A 19,323-nucleotide genomic window follows, 5' to 3' on the forward strand; every position below is an offset into this window, starting at 1 on the left:
ACTAAAATTCCAATGTGTGTAACTCATGTACTAGTTTTTGTAAATCGAACTGGCTAGACAGGGGGAAAGTCACATTCCTAAAACATTAATAATCTATGTATCAATTTAATGGCTTCCCCAGGTCATTCTCATGTGCAAGAAGCCAAAACCTGTGATAATTCTGGTGGTGTGATAGTGAGGGGTTATAGAGGAGGACTCTTTGACTCTGTTGATGAGTTGTTGTCTGATCTATGCTGGGGTCAGATAAGCACAGATGAAGAGGACCCAGAAGATGCTTTAGACTTTATGTGGCTGAACATGAGACTTAGAGGGAGTTTAAAAGGAGAGGTAAATCACCCCAGAGGGCACTTCCCTCTGAACACATAAAGAAAAATTATTCCCTCTTCTCCTTACGACCTCAAAGCCCTTCTTTTCATATCCAACTTCATCTCTCATGATCACAACTTTTCCCCACTCAGCTTTTCCTTTAAAAAATAAATGGAGGTTATTTGGGGTCTGTCCTGCTTCCTGTGCCCACAGGAGTGAAAGGAGATTTTGGTGAAGGGTGAGAATGCTCGTATTTTAGTGTTGCCCTAAATACCAGGTGCGTGCACACTGTTACACCCAAAAGCTATAAGCCTTCAGGGTGACATAGGTCTCATGAGCAGTGGAAGACAGAGAAATAAGTAACAGAAAAATGAGAGAAAGAACATTCTTTTAGTCATGCATTTTCTTCTCATTAGGTGGTATGTTGGCTTGGAGCCTAGTCATCTTCCTGGTGGAGATCTTTAGTGACATTCCTTTTTGCAAACTTCATGCCCCTTTTACCAGCTGTGGTATTCAGTATTTGGCATTGTGTCCCATAGCAAAGGTAGACATGTATTTTCTTCAGCTGTGATTTTTTTGTATATGTGTTTGTAGTACACCAGTGCAGCAGCTATGGAAGGACATGTGGGCTTATAGAAGAGCCCTTTGTTTTCATTTAGTGGCTGCAAAGTAGTTAGACAATATCATTAGAATTTGTATACTCTGTTTAATGGTTTCAGAGTGCATTTTGTGTGTTTTGAGTGGAAAAAAAGTGTGATTCATAACCATTGAACAATGATTTTGAGCATAAGGCCGTTCCACTAACACCATAACGCAATTGGAAGGAAGATGGTTAACTTGTGGGCAATTTCCTGGCCTACTGCATGGTTTTCTGCATCTCTGTGCACACAGTAGTAGCAGCTCTCAATCTTGGAGAGTCCTTACATTAAAAAAATATATATATCTAAACAAAACATTTCTATATGGGGGAATGGGAGGGGGAGGGAGCTCATTGCCAAAACCTACTAGATGTCTCCCATTTAACTTATAATTCTTACACAGTCAATATTAGTCTTCTAATTCTTTACTCTTCCTCTTGTCTTCTGTGCCTATTCCATCTCTCCCTGTTCATACAGTCTGTCAGTTTTTTTCTTTCTTTTCTGCTTTTGTCTTTCTGTGCTTGGTCAACAGGAATTTGCAACTTAAAAAAAAAAAAATCCCGTGGAAGTGTGTGTGTGGGGGTGTCATCCCCCTCATTTCACCACTTTTCCTGCATGTTTTCCTATTCCTCTGTCTTCAGAAGTTGTGTTTTAGGCTTTTGTTTATTGTTGTTGTTGTTGTTGTTGTTGGTCTTGACCTATGATTCTTTTACTAAAAAGATCTAAAGATTCTAAATTCTAGAACACTCTAAAGCTGCTGAGCTAGCTTGTCCTCCTGTTGTGGCATATAAAACTTAGACCTGTACTTGAATATCCTTGAATGTACTGCCTACTTTGTAACTGCTGTTGGTCTACAGAATGTAGTATGATGCTGTCTGGATTCATTTCCTTCTGCTGTAAATGGAAAAGCATGAATGATGGGCTACTACCTGATAAGGAATGTGGAAAAGCTGGCATTGACTTGACGGAAATTCAAAATTTCAGTGCCCCTTTTGGGCACTAAAGCAAGTTTCCAAGCACCTACATTTGATTCTAGATACTACCTTTGTTCTCAGCTTTGAATTTATAATTCAAACAGGGGAATAAGTTAGAGACACAATGCAAACAGGACAATTTCATGTTTTATCTTAGTCTCCCACTTGAAGTCTCTTTGAGACTTGCTTTCATGTTTTAGGGCAAGTTGCTGCTGAGGCAAGAGTCAAGGTGTGAGTAAAACTACAGGATTCTTAATTTTCCACAGCCACAACCTAGGTGAAGTCTGTCTTGCTTGAAGAAATAACATAGGGGCTCCTTGTGTTCCCATGATGACAATCTTCCTTGGTTTTAGTGGAATATTGTTACCAGAAAGAAAAAATTGAGTCAGTGTATTGAATAGTCCCATTCTTTCAATATCTGCTTGATATTTGAGTAACAGCCAGCACTTAAAAGCAAGTAGGTTCTTACCCTTTCTCTTTGGAAAAAGCCTGCAGAGGTTTGATAGCCTTTTCTGAGTATTAAATTTATTTGCTCAAGACAATGACAAATTATGGGACCATTTGAGGACCTGGTTTTGACTGTTACAAAGTTATTTTTGCTTCTTATTTTGTTAAACATTTTAAGTTGTTAAAACAAGTCAACTGAGATGTTACCTAGGATTATATTTGACACTTTTCTATTCTGTCATGTGGAAAACACAATGGGGGTATTCTTTTCCTAGTTCTATTTATTAAACTATTATTTCCCTACCATATAGAGTTTTTCTCTAGAATTTCTCTTATTAGGTGATATTCTAGATGATAGAGCACATCTGATACCACGTTTGTGCAGATTGTCTTGAAAAGCAATGAGATTGCTAGAATGTTTAGGATGGTTACTTCTGTAGTTATGAAACTCTAAAAATGCTCACCTTAATTATTAAATCGTAAAAGGCGTTTGTTTTGAATTGTATACATCTCTGCTACATAAAAAACTAGCAACCCTGATATTTTGCTTGGAACATGGATAGGAATAAGAAAAACACCACTTTAAAATGCCTCTGCAAAATTTATTGGCTGCAAAGACTATAACCAGCTTCAAATCAAAGGGTGGTTGTTTCTTACAGAAAAACCTCTTCTTAAATCAGCAGGCAAATGATCATACAGTTACTCTAATAAGTATGAATTTCTGATTTGAATTTTGGCACAGATGTTTAAGCAGTGGTTTAACACTGGAGTGGTTGGTGTTATAAGGAGTAGCATAAATGGTGCAGCTTTTCAGTAATGAAAATACCTACTATTTCTATATTTTAGCTGTTAAGTGTATTTAAAATCCAGTTAAGTGCTCCAAAGAGTTACTGGGAGGATTTAAGGGGGATGTGCCAGGTTGGACTGCCCCTTAAAAATGATTTAGGAGGGTTAATCCGTTGTCAACCAACTGTGTTCAATTGCTGTTGTCTAGGGGATGGTGATCTTAGAAGAATTCCCATTTCCAAAAGACATTTTGAAGAAGCAAATACAATTGACAGACCAAGAAGCTTTATTAAACGCCACAGGGAATTCGCAAGCTGCCATTGAGAGACAGGATTCTTTGCCGGAGCATGACTTTGAAATGTCACCCAGCAGTCCTACCCTGCTTTTACGAAACATAGAAAAACAGGTAAAGTAAAATAAGAACTCATTGGTCAATGGAGCCAAATGATTTACTTCAGAAACAGGGCAGGTTCCATGGTGATGAATTCCAAAAAGGAAGATATTTCGCAGTCCTGAGAGTGAGTGCTGATGAACTGAATGGCTTAAATAACTACATTGTACACCAGGTTTACAAATTAACCTTTTATTTCTGACGTGTCTGTGTTACCGCTCTGTTTCCATCAAAGTGGCCACATAACAACTTCTAATAGCTATCCACAAACCTGCCTCTTCTTTATAGTTAGGTTCAATATAGAGTTGCCACAGAACGTTTCAGGAAATACTAATGTGAGATGAAAGAGTACAGCGGAAGATGGTGGTATGTTGTACTTAAAAAAAAAAAAAAAAAAAAAGCCCCAACAAAATATTGTTAGTCTTCCTTGTCAAGTGTCATAGGACTCCAGTTCAGAGCTGAGGAATTCCAGGTACTTAACAGGCATAGGGTATGCATAGCTGTGAGCAGAGTTTCAGTTCACAGTGTTCAAAACAGTCATTTCCAAAGTTAATTCCAGGAAATATGATATAGACTCCAGCAGGGTTTTCTTTTGCTAGAAAGTACATAAAGAATGTCGTAGGATCACATTGCTGTAGGAGATACAGGAAATTTGTTTTCAGAATGAATTTATGCAGTTAGCATAAAGCAAACCTGACAGAGCCAGTACAGTGCATTAATATGTTGATCTGCTGCTGTACGTGAATTCTTGGTCATGTACATGTATTTTAAATGGGGTGAAAGTAGCTCCAGGTACTAATGCCTGTTCCTGAATCTCTGTGCCAATTTTTCTTATTTGATAGTCATACTTTCCTGTTCTTAAAATGCTTCCCCTGTTTGATAGATCTTATCCACAACAGACAGAAGTGAGGAAGCAGTAAAACAGGAAATTTATATGTGCAGTGCTGGCAATTGCACAAGGTAAACCAAAGAGCATTTTTAGAATGTGGTGAATGTCCCCTCTGTAAGTGATTACTTGGAGAATTAAACATGCTTTTCAGTAAGACATTTGACAATTAAAGTAGTAGGAGGGTGTTTCCTGGTCCCTAAGCAGCTGCAGAGTTCCAAGAACCTTGATGATCTGAAAATTACTTGGAAGTAAAGGTGATCTGTGAGATGTGTTAAGAACACATCAAATTTCTTCCCTTTACACCACAAAAAGCTTTGGGGTGTGATTTGCTTTTTGACTGTCAGTTCTGTAAATCCACCTTAACTCTGAAGGTCTGAGTTTCTTCTTGCTCATTGTCAGGAGTAGCAGTGCTGTAGGCTGAAGTACATCCACAGATATTCCCACAGAATTCTTCAGTCCTATGCCAAAGTATTTACTTGTTAAGAAAAGATAATTTTACTTGTGAACAAAAGAAAAATAAAGAATACAGACTGTCTGAGCCTGGCAATTTTTACTAATACTGTTTTCAAGTCCTTTTCATAGCTATGCAACATTTTAAAAGTGTCTATGTTTTTCCTTGTGTTTCAGAAGTCTGCCATTATTTTGGAGCTTTTATGTTCAGAAAAAACTTTGCTCCTTACAGATTGAATTCTGTTAAGATTTTTAAATCTATCTGCTAAATATTTTACCTGCATCTTGTTTACTTTGTCCAGACCTTTTGTAATTGACTTGCTATTTCTGTGTTTTAATATCCATCCTCGAATATTTTATTCTGACGTGAAATTTTTACCCCACTGCATCACTTAAACATGAACAGAAAAGACATGAATTGTAATAAAATGAAATAATTTTTTTTGTCTCTTTCTGCATAAATGGTAGTCCCTCAAAATGTAAAGAGAACTTACTGGGTAACCTTTTGCAATTCTTATTTTAAACAGTCTTAGTTCCAAATGAAAATCCTACAAAATAATGTAAAAGGTTTTTTTAAACAAGTATGCCATTTCAGATATATTTAATTTCTGTTCAGTGTGCAGAACACAGTTTCCTCTAAGAAAGCTACATTTATTGTCAGAATAGCCTTTAAGATTTGACATTTAAAACAAAAAAATCATTGTGAAATGTTATCTGGAGTGAGTCCACAATTCATTGCTTTATAAGGAGTAATTCTTAGTCTTAACAAATTAGCTGCATTTGTTTTGGGGCAGTTCGAAAAGTCCAGGTTTTGGTGGGGTGGGGCTTCTTGTTCTTTTTGAGGATACCAGAAGATTTTAGCCATTCTGTTTGTAGTTACAATAGTCCTCCTGTAGTTACACTTGCTTTTATAAAAACACCTTTGTCAAATTACAGTGAGCAACGAAAAGGATTCTTTTAACAAGTAAAATACTTTGAGTGAACAAAATGTACAATGAGTAGACAGCAGACTTTTTTTTTCCCCCTGTTGAAATGCTTGTTGAATGGCCAGTTAGCAGCTCTGGGCTGCAGCTGTTAAAACATCAGCTGTAAAGTGTTCTGGTTTCTTTTGCCTTTTTAAAAACCTTCAGTTAAAATACTAAGATCACTAATGTGTTTTGTGTCCTTCATACTCAAATGTATAAACAATGTCCTTGGCTGATTGTTCAGGGTTGTGTTAGTTTTCTGTTGTGTTTGGTTGGGGTTTTTTTTGTATAGTTGAATGTAATACTTGTGAAAGAAAAAACATGCCACACTTTGTTATTCACAAGAAGAAACTAAATATGATTATTCCATGATGTATGCAACTGGAATCCTAAGTAGAAAACGGCAAAATCCCAGAACCTTTGATCTGTTGAGTCTGGATAAAAGTCTGACTACCTTTTATTTTTATTTTTCCAGAGTGCGCAATTGAGTGAAATCATCAACAGCTTAATTGCTCCACTCAATCTGTCTCCAGCTTCTTCATCTCTTGCATCCAAGACCTGTAGACACAGACAGCTGGTCAATGGCATCTCCTTCAGGTAGGTGACAGTATGGTAGTGTTTTATTTGAGAATTAACTTTTGGTAAAGTAACGTGGATGGAACTGATAATCATTATAGCAGTAAATCAGAAAAAGATAGCTGCTTTCTGCAAGCTTCAAGAGAAGTAAAGTCTTGCTTGTAAGGTTGAAAGTAGCAGGGTTTTGCTTTGTTCTTAAAGACGAAAGTATGCAGTCACTGCATTTAAGTACTGGGAAGATGAATATATCTGTGAAGTAGTGAAAGGATGCAGTAAGTAGCATGCTACATCTGATTATTTCAGACTTAATGCATTCTGTCATCACAAGTGCAGCTTTATTTCTGGAACAGTGATGAACTAGACTTTACTAGATTAGTAGAATACATAAGCGATGTCACCTGTGCCTCAACATGGGTCAGCATCAGGTATTTTGTGGCAGCTTCATTAATTTTAAGCACATCAGTCTTCAACACAAAGCCAAATTTATCTTTGCCAGGTACTTTTTCAGGAATGTGGAGATAATGTTTTTCCATTTGTGGTCTTTTGTTCTGGATACATATGCCTTCCAGTATGACTGTAGCAGCTCAAAATTAATATTCTAGAAAAATGTTTCTCAGTACTACTCCGTACTTCTTAGTAATTCCGTCTTTTATTCAAAGATTTAAAAATACATTACAGGCTATAATCAGTATTAGTCTCAAACCAGCATTAAGGTAATTGACTACAGTCCTGTCTTACAAAAGACTTTGGTATGTAGGATATTTCTTCTGAGATACTGGTAATGTGATTCTTGAGGATGGAGGGTTTACTGTTATTCATAGGTCTTAATTAAGATCAGGTGGATGAAGAAAGTGTTCCCTACTAGAGCTGGGGGCTTTATGGCAGTGTCTGCAGCAGAACATAATTCCCTGGCTCCCAGCTCCAGGAAGAGCTGGCCATGCCGTCTGTTTCAGCAGCTTTGCCGCAGAGGCTGTAGCCTCCCACAAAGAGATTATAATGAGCAGCTTGGATGGGCAGCTTCTGTAACTGCCGTCTGTTCCAAAGTGATTGTGTGACTGTGCCCTGAATTTAAGGATGAAGGGGTCCTGTCACGTAGCATTCATGCTCCTGATGTATCAGTTGTTCACAGATAATATGGGGGAAAATCAGAAGATTCCTCTGAGTTTTGGAATAAAAGTAGCCCTGAAATAGGAGTTACCAATAGAGATGGGTATGTGGAAGAAGAGAACAATTTAAACTGTTAAAAGACTGTGTCTTGAATCTCTGACTCTTCCAGGAAACAGCCAAGGAAAGGTTCCTGCTTTTAAAAATGTTTTTAGGAATGTATGAAGTTGACTTCATGATCTAATGATGTAACTTCAAGCCACTTGTGTTCTGATTTATCTGGCACTGTCCAAAATCCGTCTTCTTTCCATTTTATGAGTGTTTACAGTTGTTTGCTCCTAGACCACTCTCTCTAAGGCTGGTTCTTTTCTACTCATGACATAAAAAAGCCCAAAGAATGAGTTGATTTTCTCAGTGCTGTAGCTCTAAACTGTAGTTGGTGTGTTAGGTGTTGGAAGGAAATCTGAGATACTTGAGAGCTTTCTAGATGTTATCTTAAAAATCTGTTAAATAATTTTTCACTTGTGAAGTGTTTTGAAATCTGCAAATAAATTCTGTCATTAAAGATGGTAATTAAGCATGATACAGAGTGGTTATGAGAATTCTGCAGGGAAGTTCACTGCCTCCTACTTGTTTTTTTGAGTGTGTTTCAGTTTTTTTGTGGTATTTTGTTGTAGTAGTAGTTTTCTGTGCAATTAATTAAGACAGTTCAGTTACATACTACAGTTAACTTCATTTCTTGGCTGCTTCTCCCCTCGCTTTTTCTAGAGCTCACTCTGTACTAAGTACTTAGAAAGTAGAATCAAAATCAAATGGAAAGTAAGGTGATTTATTTGTATTTGAAGAGAAAAAAAAAAAGAGGTTGATAGTGATTTTTACTTAAGTAAATTCTTGAAATGAGTTGTAGGCTCTCAATGGGAAAGATATTGTAGTCTGTGTTTAAAGTAGGTCTAAGCATGAGATGCTTTGAGGTTGGTAATCATGGGGTTGCAGTATGGTTGGTTACTTAGGCTATTCCCAGTGGAAGTGGTGGTGCATGTATGGTTCCTGGTTGATTAAATGTGGGTAACCTTGAATTGCCATTTGTCAGGGTCTTATTTTATTAGTGGCTTCCTTTTCTATGTAGCTTTTCTTTGCTCAGTTGAATCTAGATGCCAAGATTAACCAGATGCATTTATATGAAGGTAAATGTTCATAGAAGCAGTTCCCTAAGCTAGTGATAAACACTTTCTTATGAGGGGGGAGAAATGAAAAAGTTCCTTACTTCAGTACAAATAGTGCCTGTCTGATGGCTGACTGTGCATCTGGGTGTCCGTGAGTAAGGTCTCTGCTCTTCAGGTAGGCTGTAGAGCCAGAACGGCCTACCTATGAGCTTGAAAGGAGTGTTTCAGCAAATTAATGAATTTTACATCTGGCAGTGGTTTGTTTTGCTCTTCTGTAGAATCACATTTTGAAAACTGCCCAAACTAAGATCAAATAAATGGATAACTCAGACCTTGACTAGGAAGCTTATTTACACAAATGGCAGGGAAACCATTCTGCTATGTACTGGAGCTCCAAACCACAGAGCTGAGATCTGCTTTATCTGAAAATGGAGCCATGCATTACTGCAAGGCACAGAAGGGTAAACAGAGCAGCTGGCAGAGACTGAGGAGATTATCAAGGACCTGGGCAGACCATCTGAACTAAGGCAGGAATCCCAGAAGTTGAGGAGCTGGGCTGAGGAGCTTTTTGTTCTAATTTACCTGTCCAAGTTGTCTTTCATGCAAGAGGGAGGTATATGGAAGTCTAAAAGTTGGGATTGCCACCATCTGACTTCAAGGTGGATAATGACAGAGAAAAAGTTTTTGAGAATTTGGAGAAAGTATTTGAGGAAATCTTTTGCATGGACTTTAAGCAGTGTATTTCTTTCTTAAGCCTTAAAAATGCAGCATTAGTGTTAAGGATGTCATGCTTGAGTATTGGGGGCTTTTTCTTGGCACTTACTAATACTTTAAATTCTTTGTACCATCCCTCTTTTAATTAGCAATTTTTTTTCCTTGACTCTGTTCCTTGTTAGGATTGCTCTGATATGTCAGAAGGACAGCTCAAATTCAAGCCTGTAAAGCCCTATTACCACACTGGCACAGCATTAGATGGTGTTTAATCACACTTTCATAACAAGCGCTTCTATCTAATAAAAATGTACTGTTAGAAGAATACTGCTTGTCAAAAAAGATTGATAAATGGCCTCGTAATAATTTTCATGTTTTATTGTGTTATAACTTTACTAATAAGACTGTGACATGCCAGATAAAGTTAATAAGAGAAAATAATAATTTGTGGAGATAAATGGCCTGTTATGAATGGACGCCAAAATATCTCTTATACTTGCACTTCTCAGGCAGTTTAGAGTTGCAGTCAAGGTCTTCGGTATTGTAAAAATAAAGGCACACTTGAATGCTTTTTGCAGCAAGCTTTCAGCTTTGCAGGCAGATGTTGCTACAGCAACAAAATAAAATCAGGATACCTATGAAAGTGAAGTGTATGCTTCCCATTGAGTCATTCCCACCCAAATGGGAGGGTGTTTTGAACTCTTGCCTTGTAGCATTTCCCGTTCTGGTGAGCAGACAGACTCTAGATTGGTTGTTTATACAGATACATACAGAGTTTTCTACAGCTCTTGGCCCTGTGTTGTCACCTAACTTTTGTGATTGCATACTGTATTACTAAGGATATACAGCTAGTGTGCATGTAGGTGAGGTGTTGATGGATGATGCTGTAACACGGAGGGAGATTTGAAAGGATAGACTTGGGAAAATGCAGGTAAGAGTGAGATTTGACGTTAAAATGGAGCTTTCCATATCTTCATATAGACCCTGATCACATCGAGGCTGGAGCTGAGCTTACATTTTTCCAAACCATCTCGATCTAACCAGCTTCTAGGTCTTAAAGACAGACAAACAGGCTAGGCTTTCCCTCCTCCTCAGGAGCTTCCCCCAGGCTGAGCTTGGGCTCTATTGGAAAGTTCTATTGACTTGTCGATGGAATTGAAGTTTAATGGCCTTGTGTTGGTTAAACTAAGTGTGCATAGTTCCTAATTTTGATACACGTGCTTCACACTGAGTTGCAACCCCTATGCTGAATGGACACTGGTTTGTAAAGACTTACTTAAGTTCTTGAGGAAAACTAGAAAATCTCGAAAGTATTTGAGCAGGGCTCTAGGTCTCCTTTATGTTAGCATGACTGCATTTTGAATGGAATATACGTTTGTAGGAAAATACTAATTTGTAACTTAAAACTCCTAGATGTTAGAAGCGTTAGAGAATTCTTGAATTTGTAAAAACCAAAACCCATTATACACTCAAGGGCTTAACTTCATTTTGACGTTTGTTTCTGTGAGCAAAAAGGTGAACAAGAACGATAAGCTTCCTTTCATGACCTAACACAGAATTGATCAACAACCAAACAAAGCCAAATACATGATTTCCTGAAACAGTGTGCTCAACATTTTAGTGTTTATAAAATACTCTTAGATAGCTAATGCTAATCGGCATATTAAGTCCTGGCCCATGCACATGGACCATATTTAACTTTTTATATTTCCTCCTCCCATTAATCATGAAATTGCAGAGCTTCAGACAACAGAGAGGTATCTTCGAGCAGGTGGTTGCTTGATCATCAGCACATCAAGAAAAGAAGAAGAGACAGGACAAGACTAAGATCTCTCTCCGTGGCTAATGTGAGCACATCTGCCCGAACAAGGCCACTTCATAGTTTCCAGAAGAGGAAACTCTACAGAATGCATGGTGCCTGTTACTGGAATCAGCAGGTAGGCCCTCGCTTCTCTCTTCAGGAGACAAAAATGAGTCCAGCTGCTAGAGTCTGCATGTGTCTTGTCTGGTATGTCAGAAGAATAGTGCATGCTGGGCTGGTTATTTGTTACATTCAGGGAGCATAGAATATATGTGACGGGAGTACTAGATGTGTCAGCAGGAGCTCAGAGTTAATGAGTTAAACATAAAAATTAAAGATTGCTCAGAATCCTACTTAACAAATCAGTTTGTTGCATGGCTATCTCTAAAGCCTTTGTACAGTCCGAGAGACAACTGGACAGCTGACTTAGGAGGCTTGATTGCTAAGGAAACATGCTACAGTACAGATCAGCTGCCTGCTTGTTTTCAGATTATTTGTTTAAGCTACAAGAAAGTTTGCACAGCTGGTGGCACATTATTTTCTAGGAAATTTAATTGCAATATCTTAATCTTGTTTCCGTTTTTGCTGTTCCTTATTAGTTATATTGCCTTTTTCATGACACTTTATGAATGCTTTAAAACCCTTAAAATTTTCCACATTACAAAGGAATTAATATTTTAAAATGGAGAAAAAAAACCATTGTCTGCTGTGCGGGGTAAGGCATATCTGTTCACATCTGATATTAATAGCATATTGCTGGTAAGAATATATAATGAGTTTAGCTGTGGTGCTTAAAGCAGCAGTCTAATTTGGGAGCAGAGACGGTATGAAATCATTCTTTAGAGCAGTGTTAATCCCAAACGGTTTTAATTTCTTGGTTTTACTTTGCCTGTTAAAATTATTGAGAGAAATCTCCATGTCTCCTCAGCTAACTGTCTAGGATTTAGTAAGTGTACCAGTGGTCTGAAGAGAAATACCCTCTGCAAGGATATTCTCTGTGTGTGCTGATTCAGCATCCTCTGCAAAACTGCAGAAGTGTCCTAGTTTTAGCAAGATATTTTATTGAAAAACTGTCCAGTTTCTTATTAGCTTGACTTCCCTGCTTCCTGGCAGTGGGGCTTGAAGACTTGGCAGGCTGCCTGGAAGGTTTGACAGGGGGAGGTGGGGGTGGAGGGTTAGAGTTTGAGAGCTCTACCTCCTGGACACTTAGGTTTTTCATCTTCCTTGCATTAACCAGGGAGATTGTTGGTCACTTGGACTTCCTTGTTTCCCATTCAGTCCCATCCATGTCCTGTTAAAGAGGTTGGAGGCTTTGCTCCCTGACTGATACCTCCAGTATCACAAGAGGTTCTTGCAGCTGTGGAGACTGCTCCTCAGCAAGAGACTCCAGGACTCTCCCTTCCTTCTGCTTAAACATGAGGGGTTTCCACTCCAGATCTAACTTTCAAACAACAGGCTCTTCTGAAAGCCTGCATCTTGTAGGCTTAAGTATCTCATATTTCTACAAGACCTGCCTGTGTCTCCGTCTTCTGAAAACTGGGCCAGAGTTAGTGCAGTACACAGAATAACAGTAGAAGCTCGTGAACAGAAACTTTGTTTCTGCAGCCTGGGGCAGGAGTTCAAAGCAGAGTTCTATGTTTTTATTTTCTACCACCAATAGAGCTAGGCTGCTTTGCATGCTCAGTAGTTTACCCTGACTTGTAGGATTGTAGACTGCAATCAAAAAGTGCATTTTTAAGGTACTAATTAAGGCTTCAGATATTGGAGCTGGTGCAACTGCGTGTCTGCTCCATGCTATTGACACTTCTAGTGCTGGGTTACCATATACTAACCCAGCTCCAGTGTCTCTGTACTGAAAGTGCAGAGATGGTCCAAAGACAGTGTGGTAAAACCCCCTGAAGGGAATGCTCTCCATGCTTACTGCAGCTCTCGGCTCAAAAACCTGTGTTTAGACTCTGCTTTCTAACGTCCCTTCCATGAGGAAGTTAACCGAGAGGCAGCATGGAGAACTGCGTCATGGACTACAGATAGATTCTGCTTGTGTTCCTGGAGAAAATAAGGGGTAGTGGCAGCAATCAAGCTGTCAGCTTCAGACTTCATGCAAGTGCCAAACTCAATTACAGTTTTAAAAATTAAGGTAAAGCAGTGAACAAAGCCTCTTACACAGTGCTGGTTAAAAACAGTATCAGGGATCCTGCAGGGGAGGTAAGTGATAAAATTGGACTGGACATTTCCAGCACATTCTGACTGTCAAACCTAAATGGGTATCGAGTCTTTGAATTAAGAGCCATCATTAGTGTATAGTTTCATTCAAGAAATCTTAGTCTAAGAGGCCTTGTCACTTTCTTAGTGCTGCACTTGCTACACTTGGTTACCCAGCTGTTGATGAGATTGCTCAGCTTGTAATGGAAGAACACTGGCTATCAGCCCGGGCTGACTGATAGATTAGGCAGATGTCTAAGGGTAAGGATGCAAAATGGAGAATGGCCTCTGGGACTGATACTGAGTTTTCTTTGAAAACGCATTTATATTCCCAGTAGTAATCCAGCAAATTTCCTCTGGCCTTTCACAGAAAAAGGAATTACTTCTTAGCAGCAAGGAAAATATTTGAATTTTTAATATAATGTTAATGTGTCATCTCTGGCAAGTGCTTCTCCCATATTTCTTCAAGTTTTACATATTTATATAGCCCCTGGTAGCATGGTCTGTGAGGACCCCCATTTCTTTAAGATGACTGGCCTGAGAGCAAGCTGAAGCTAGGGAAAACTTGCTGCCACCTTCCTGAAGCAGATGTGAAATTAACAGAGACCAGCTTGCCAAAGTCTGAAGAGAAGATTGAATCTTCTGAACATGGCAGCTCCTGCGCCAGCTTCCTCACGGTGCCTGGTTCAAACAGGCGGTGAGAGAGCGCCTGGCAGTGCTGGTGGGTGATGCTGCTTTGCAGAGTAGTCTGGGCAAGATAACTGAAGAATTCTGACCAGAAAATCACAGCAAAATACAGACTTCCTACTTGTAGAAGATTAAGAAATGCTGGGATAGCTTTAAGGAATTTGGGGTTTTGGGGATAACTGGTGCATTGAATGGCATTTAGAATGTTGTCCTTCACATCTATTTGGATTTATTTGGGAAGCTTCCCCCCTCCCTCCCCCCCCTCCCTCCATCATCCATGTTAGGAAAAGTAAAGTATGAAACTGTGAACTGCTATCCCATCTGTCAGTTCATAAGGTCACTGGGAAGACAGCCACGTTTTTTCTCTTATCTGCTGCCATGCCACATACATTTACAATGCTGTCAAAAGTTTGAGTATTTAATGACCTAGTAGCCTCCCAGTGCCTATTGTCCTCTACTTTGCTGTATGTCTTTTCTGAAGAGGAGTACACCTTCCTCCACTCTAGTATTTAAATAATGCTTACACAGAGTAAAAGAAAACATAGAAATCTATGAAACTCTATAAGACCTGCCAGATCTACAAGATAGTTAGACTGCAGTGAGAATAAATAAAACAGGATGCAGGGTGTTTGGTTTATCTGTCACCATCCAGTATCCTCAGGAACCTGAAACATCCTTTGGGGCCAAATCCACTTGTCCCCTAATTCAGAATGACTGAGTACCACCGATGATCTATGAGTCATCTTTTGGCCATGGAATCTGGTCTGTATCTTTCTTCTTTCATTATCTAAATAGCTTGGTAAGAGCTTGGGCCATTTCTTGATCGTGCGTCAGTGCACAAGCCACTAAGAATAATCCACATGCACAGTAAACCCTGGGATTGCAGTCTGTGCTTCAGTCTAGAGGACACGATTGTAGTGGTGCATTTCTTCAGCATGATTTTTGAACGAGGATTAAAATTTACATGCAAGATGGCACAAAGGAGTAAACTGCAGGCATGGTCTAGTAGGAGGACACGTGCTTGCAGGCAGGGGTTGGAAGTCTGAAAGTGCTTTGTTCAAAATGCCAGATCTGCCACTCATTTGCGTTCTTACAGCTGGCAAGTCAAACAACCCTTGGGTCATTGTCTCCTCCTATAAAATGCATGTCATGTAGTTTTAACACTAAGAAAGGTGGCCAAGAGTATCAAGACATTAATACCAAGAAAGTATGTAAGTAGCAGATCGGTGTCAGGACTTGAAGACATGAGCTCCAACTGAACAATTTCCCAGTGGTGATTGCATTTGTAACTGCTTCCCCCTCATGCAGATTCTCCAAAGTCTAATGCCTGGGTGCTTCTGCAAATGTTTTTCCTATAGTGAGGACATATAGTATCTCTGTCTCTGGCTATTTTTTGCCTAAAGTTGAAGAAACCAAATTATCTGTGAGATACCAAAAGTTCTGTTAGCTTCGTTTAAAAGCAGACAAGTGTTGTTACCAGTCAGAAACTCTCAGAGAGATCTTTGCTTAGCTGACATGCCCTGATGTTTTCTTTTCTAGTATTTTATTTGTGTGGCTTGTAGCAGGGGTTTTTTAATAACAAGGAATTTGTTTTGTCAGTACACTTTGTTAGTTTCTCATTTAACATCCTAACGAATGACATTAGTTCCACTTTCATTTTTTCAAGTCGTTCTTCACCAAGAGATGTCACTGAGCCTAGATAGTGTTTTAATCTATGAAAATTTTATACAGCTATCAATAAAGGTAAGAACAGTGAGTTCTGAGTACTATCAATTTTGGTCCTATCCGTTTTTTATCAGGTTGTAGAGCATGGTGGGTTTTTTTAATCTGAAAATTCTCATCTTATTTGTATTTCCCACCTGCTGGAGGAAGAGTTGGGTTTGTGGACTGAGGCACATGAAGAAAACTGGAATTCAAATTTGCAGAGGTGCCAACACCCTGAAAGCTGAATTGAGGTGCAAAAGTTTACATTTTAGATACCACAAGCAAACAGTTGGTGTAATGTTGCCAGCTCTTGCAGTTGAGTATTGCCACATTTTTTCTCTTTAGTCTCAAACAGGAGTTAAGTGAGAACAGAAGAATATCTGCTTTTGTTTAGTGGTTTAAAAAAAAAAAAACACAAGAAGGGAAAAAAAAAGTGAGTGCTTCTCTCCACAAGGCTCTGAAACAGACAGGAAACAAGTATTTAAATTCTAGGGTTTGGGTTTCTTATTTTAATCTAGTTCTCATGCTGGTTCTGTGATTTTTGTGTCCTGCTGAGTTCCCACTGCATGCTTAGGGCCAGTGATACTTTTTGTATTTGCCACTTAATAAATACATACAGGCCTTTCACCACATCTTGTTACTTACCAGTTTTTAGGGAAGATTGTATGTATAAGTATATATGTATATATACTTGCAGAGTTTGTATTATATCCAGCATGCAGAGCTTTTATTGTGCTTGCTAAATGTCTGCTATCTGCAAGTGGTCTGTAGCTAGCAGGAAAGGAGAGTAAGGAACAGGTAGAAGGTTGTGTGCGCAAACAAGGTGCCTAATCATAACATTGCCTATAATGTGGAAGTTGTACTGTATTTTCTGCCAGGTGAAATGTTTGTCTGGGGATGAATATTTTAGCACCTACTTCCTACAATACAATCCCATTTCCTCTACCATATTATCCTGTGTTGTGGTTTATTTGCATTTAAGGAGATAACAGGTGAACTCTTTGTGGCTGTTACCAACTACTGCTTTCTTTAGCTCCCTTGGTCTGTGCGTTTAAAGAAGCAGCACTGTTTACAGCAGTAACTATCAATCATATTATTCAGTAGCCAGCTAGAAGTTTTGCCTTTCACTCAGTGGAGTGGTCATTTCCCCATAGTTGCACTGGAAGGAATCTACTGGTTGTCATCCCCCTCCTTTGTATCCCTAGATATTGGCTCTGCCACCTGCTTCTGCATAGTTTCCTGGCATTGCTGACTTTTAAAAAGCCATGAATACAGGGAATGTTGTTGTGTTGCCAAGTCTCCTGCAAACTGGTTTCAAGAAGAGTATGCATCCTGCTTCAGTGAAAATGGTGTAGTACCTCCATGAATATGTCAGTCTCCTGGTCTGTGGAGGAGAATCCTGTGGTTATGGTTTACCAAGCTTGTAAGTGAAAATAATAGTTGATGAAATTACTATTTTAACACTTGAGTTAAAAAAAGAAGGTTTTCTATTAGTTAAAATCAACAAAATCTGATTGGGAAAAAAATAAATACTCCTACTCATTCAGCTATTCTGAATGGCTGACAAGACTGTTGTCTACTGGGGAGGAAGGAAAGGAGAACACCTTTAGCTTTGTGATACTGTGATACTAGTGGTACTAAATCCATCCTTTGTGAGGTTCATGGCAAGCCAGTCAGGCTGTGAATTCTCTTTTTCTCAGAATGAAAAACCTGGTGTGCTTTTCAGAGTCCTGCATCTTTAGCTTATTATGACATTTCTGTAGTGTTTTACTGATCACATCTACTTTTAATTTCTACATGGCATTTTTGAAAAGATCCCTGTGGATTAACATGTCTTTCCTGCTTTTGGTTTAACTGGTCAAAGATTAAGAACTAACTTTGATTTTTTCAATTGATTTGCTAGTTGAACAAAAGGTCTTTGTTTCGGGATGTTAAGGACAGCATACACTTCCCACAGAGCAGGTGAAAGTCCATCTCCCATTGGTTTATAACAAGATTAAAGAAACTAAACTCCATGTATCCTTATGAGAGGTGGGTGGTCTCTGAGAATGGTAGAAGCTACCGCTCCTTTTGTGACACTGACCAAAAATCTGAACTTGAGATGAGCCAGATGCTGAGTAAGTTGTCATTAGTGTTCTATGAAAGTCCCAGTTCTGTTCCTGGAAAAACTGGTCTCTGCCACAGGATCTGCCACTTTATCCTTATCAACAGCTCCAGAGAGGCCAGAAGCAGACAAATTTGTTGACATCCCAGAGCAGCTTGATTCACTGTACCTGACGTGTATAGATTTCAGGCAGGTGCGTGGGAAAGTTCTGTCTGTTTGACATATATAGAAACTGCATCTGGAAGAAAGAGTCTGTTGTAAAGTAGGTATCATCAGCACCATCTGTTACACACCTTCACATGTAGGGATGTCTTAGATGCTTTGCCCACCTTCTCCTCCACTACCTGTTGGTAGGAGAGAAGGTCTTTGGGGCTTTCAGATGAACCTTTCGCTATCCATGTATTGTATGTTTCCCAAAAGCACTCTGCTGTGAAGTCCTGCTTTCGGTGCCCCTGATGTTTAGCTTGTGAAATAAGACATTTCATTTAACTGTGTTCTGCCAGAGGGACATAGCTCTGTTCAGAGCAGATCATTGTGTGCAGAAGAGGGAGGCTGCGGAGAAGCGGGCTGGCCTTTAAGGCCGATGCTAAACCAAAGAAGCAAGCAGCTAATATGGTGCTCTGTTGATTTGAGCTATACCTAGAGCTTCTGGAGAATTAAAAGTTATCAGTGTGTTTGGTGTTCAAAGACAAAGCATCAGCCACCCACATGGTGGTTCTCTTGGATTCCATAATTAAATCTCTGCAATTTAGTTGGCTACTCATTTAACAGTTTTTAATATCGAGGGACATAGCCCTTCTTTGATATTGCTGAAAAGTTCTGAGAGTGTGTGTGTGTAGGGAGAATAAATGCTTCTTCCTTGCCTTTTTTGACTTACAAGAAGAGTAATCAGAAGCAGACATGACAGGTATTCAGCAGAGTGTATTTGAGCTAACTTAATTAACTTACACTGATGTGTATGAATCCAGTAATTGAACTGTGGCTCTCTGTACTGTTACACTTAGGCATGTTTCCAAAAATGGTAGGAGTTCTAGTGATCAGTAGCTGAAACCATGAAATGAGTATTCACTTCAGAATTTTTAACTAGGAGCACAAAACATTTTTCTTTTCAATTATGGCACGCTTCATAGACTCAAACTTTTTTCTCTGCAGAAGGATGGTTGGCTGGTAATGTTCAGCCTTCTGACCCTTCTAGAAGAGGCATGAGACACTTGTCCTTTGTCTAGTGCATCAGTTTATCAGAAGAAAATATAAGAATTGTTTTGAATATCAAACTAAATTGCTCACTATATTTTCTGTGACCCCATAAAACAGTACTGAGGGAGAAAAAAATTCCAAGATTAAAATTCATAATACTCTAGAAAATTAGATTCTGTTGGTGACACCATTCCTTATGAAGTTTAAAACAGAACGGCTGTTTTAGAT

General features: G+C 39.0%; 1 protein-coding gene across 5 annotated transcripts in view; it reads left to right on the plus strand.

Moving 5' to 3' along the window:
- The window catches only part of KANSL1L (KAT8 regulatory NSL complex subunit 1 like), a 66,857-nt gene that overhangs the window by 24,858 nt on the left and 22,676 nt on the right, over positions 1-19,323 (plus strand). For 4 of the 5 annotated variants that reach the window (XM_074910744.1, XM_074910746.1, XM_074910745.1 and 1 more), the window contains exons 4-6: positions 3,360-3,557; positions 6,322-6,443; positions 11,139-11,337. In XM_074910744.1, the coding sequence (XP_074766845.1) occupies positions 3,360-3,557; positions 6,322-6,443; positions 11,139-11,337 (519 nt within the window). The remainder of the gene's footprint in view (positions 1-3,359; positions 3,558-6,321; positions 6,444-11,138; positions 11,338-19,323) is intronic. The other variant, XM_074910748.1, reaches the window with a different exon arrangement.

This window comes from Athene noctua, chromosome 7, assembly GCF_965140245.1.
Source record: "Athene noctua chromosome 7, bAthNoc1.hap1.1, whole genome shotgun sequence".
In the NCBI taxonomy this organism is placed as follows: Eukaryota; Metazoa; Chordata; class Aves; order Strigiformes; family Strigidae; genus Athene; species Athene noctua.